Source organism: Penaeus vannamei, chromosome 6 (assembly GCF_042767895.1).
Source record: "Penaeus vannamei isolate JL-2024 chromosome 6, ASM4276789v1, whole genome shotgun sequence".
In the NCBI taxonomy this organism is placed as follows: domain Eukaryota; kingdom Metazoa; phylum Arthropoda; class Malacostraca; order Decapoda; family Penaeidae; genus Penaeus; species Penaeus vannamei.
The window spans coordinates 29,589,563-29,592,062 of NC_091554.1; the positions used below are offsets into that span (position 1 = coordinate 29,589,563).

Genomic DNA, 2,500 nt, shown 5'->3' on the forward strand with positions numbered 1-2,500 from the left:
TGGTTTTGAGCTGTGAGTATTGTAAAGAACTGGAGGTAGCCTTCTACGTAGAGCTATTATCTGGTTACCCGTTCTATTAAATCTGGCACACATTGACGACTGGGCACATCTTTTTTCTCCATATCTCAAAACAGGTCTGAAAAAAGAACCAACAGCTTGGAAGTATCTCTCATACTCCCTATTCCTCCCTCCTTCTCTTCTACATTACAGTATACTTATACATTACTGTTTTTCTTTCTTATCTTGCCAATTTTCTTCCATTTCCTTTTGTTCTCCTGCTTCCCCTTCTTTTCCACACATTTTACAAGGAACATAAAACATCTGTAATACTTACACCCTTGGTTTGCGCACATCCCATAGGGAGACTCCTTCACGAGAGTTTGCAGTAACTACAAACACAGGTTCTACTGGATGGAACTGTACAGCATGGAAGGCATCATGGTAGCGAGCCAAGCATACAGGATCTATAAATAATAAGAAAATGTGATATGAGTGACAATTATCATGTAGCATATATTTGCCAATGTAATAATTTGTACCAGCAACAAAAAGAATGGGAAAAAGGAAAGCTATGCAGAAAAATAACTGCAGAAAAGAACTGCAGAAAAGAAAAGAAAAAAGAAAAAAACAATTGCAGACACAATACATACTGTTTGGCAAAGAAGAAAATCTCAAAAGTTCTATCAAGTACTTTTTATTCTGACAATAACAATTTTGGCCCCAATCAACTGCATCATATCTAGAGGGTTAAAACAACAATATCCCTTTTTACAACCAATGAGATGTAGATCACCAGATAAACCTGTCTATAACTTGTTGAATATAGCCTTCCACTGATCTCCTCACTGAAATCTAAATCTAAATCTGATTTCACCATTGTTGCCTTATCTATCAAATATAACCCGTTCACCTTCTGGAATCTGAGTTATCTTCATCAATTTGCAACAAGATTATGTACTGTCCACTATAGCTTTTTGTGTATTTTGTAGTACACAGATGGCTCCAAAAGTGTTCAGCCACCAAGGAGTCAACTAGGAAGCCCTAGTGACTACACCTGATTACCTCATTCCTTTAATTTGTGAAAAATATCTAATGTTATTAATATTGATACTGTTGTTACTATCTTTGGCATTGTTTATTATAATGTTATCAAATTACTAATAGCAATAAATATATCAAAATAAACAAGGACATATCTGAAAATCAAAGATGTGTAAACTCAATTAACCCATCACTGATGGGCATCCAATCAATGGGATGACCTGAACATGGACCGTTTCTGGGTGCCTCATGTGTGAGATGCTGTTGTTTTAGGCCATGAGACATAATGAATGAACCTCAGTAAGATCTGCTATGTCTACACAAATATTTCTAAGACAGTTTCTTATTGCACACGGAACCACAAATTACATATAAAGAAACAAAGCAATGGACTTATAAAGAAACAAAGTTATTATTACTTCTATCTACCTGGATTTGACATCACATAAGAATGGAGGGTGTAGAAAAATCATCTAGAGACAGAGAGAGAAAGACAGACAGAAAATCAAAATGAAAATGAAAACAAAAACTAAGACTAAGGAGGGAGGAGGAGAGACGGAGACAAATAGAGAGACAAAAGGCAGGCAGATAGGCATGGATAAATAGATAGAGACAGAGAGGCAGGTAGACAGAGACAGATAGACATATTGAGAGTAGGGCAAGTAGGCAGAGGAAGTGATATCATGAAGTTTTACATTACAATGTTTTGCCCTCCTGAAGATTTAAATCAATAAATGGTGCCATGAAGGAGTAACATCAATTAAAGTAACAATTTTTGCTTTCAAGACATCATAAAGGGAATTAATGTCACATTACATCCACTATGACGTGATTAGTCATGTTAAGTAACATGTGACCCAAGTTTTTTTTTTACTTCACTGGCTAGTTTGTTCTATATTTCTTTCCAGGTTGAAGCATGGGAATTTTTCTACATATATAGAGACACTTGTATCTCCTTCATTAATCCCTTTCACAATATTTGCTTTGTCAGCATTCAAAGACACTACTCCTCTGAGGTCGATGACCCTAGATATCAATATCATAGGCACCTCCTACCAAGGCGTTTCAGTGCACTCCATTGCGCCACTCTGTCCTTCTGGTCTTTCACCTACTTTGACTTCTCCTCTGAGAAGAATGGCAAAGAGTGATTACTGAATAGGGCAGAGGACATCAACCTGTGGTTTGACGTGTCCAGTTCGGAGGATGAATTGAATCACGTCTTCCAGGTTGACACCACCCTCAACAACAACAAGGCCTTTTCCAACAGGGCTGCCTAACTATTCCAGAGGAATGCTCCTGGGATTTGTCTGACAACGGATGGTGACTGTCCTATGGTATTTTGGGTTCAAAGATAGTCCTGGGGTAAAGGACACCCTGGACACACACTTGGAGATCATTGGCTGTTTTTTAACCAATGATCTCCTTGATTGCATCATTAAGAAGCCCTACTAGTAAATTT

At 37.5% G+C, this 2,500-nt stretch overlaps 1 protein-coding gene across 2 annotated transcripts in view; it reads right to left on the bottom strand.

Annotated features, from left to right (window-relative positions):
• Positions 1–2,500, bottom strand: part of LOC113802229 (DDB1- and CUL4-associated factor 5) — a 31,635-nt gene that overhangs the window by 15,090 nt on the left and 14,045 nt on the right. For both annotated transcript variants that reach the window (XM_070122810.1, XM_070122809.1), the window contains exons 4-5: positions 335–464; positions 1–136 (exon numbers count right to left, since the gene is read on the bottom strand). The exon at positions 1–136 is cut by the window's left edge and continues 9 nt beyond it. In XM_070122810.1, the coding sequence (XP_069978911.1) occupies positions 1–136; positions 335–464 (266 nt within the window). The remainder of the gene's footprint in view (positions 137–334; positions 465–2,500) is intronic.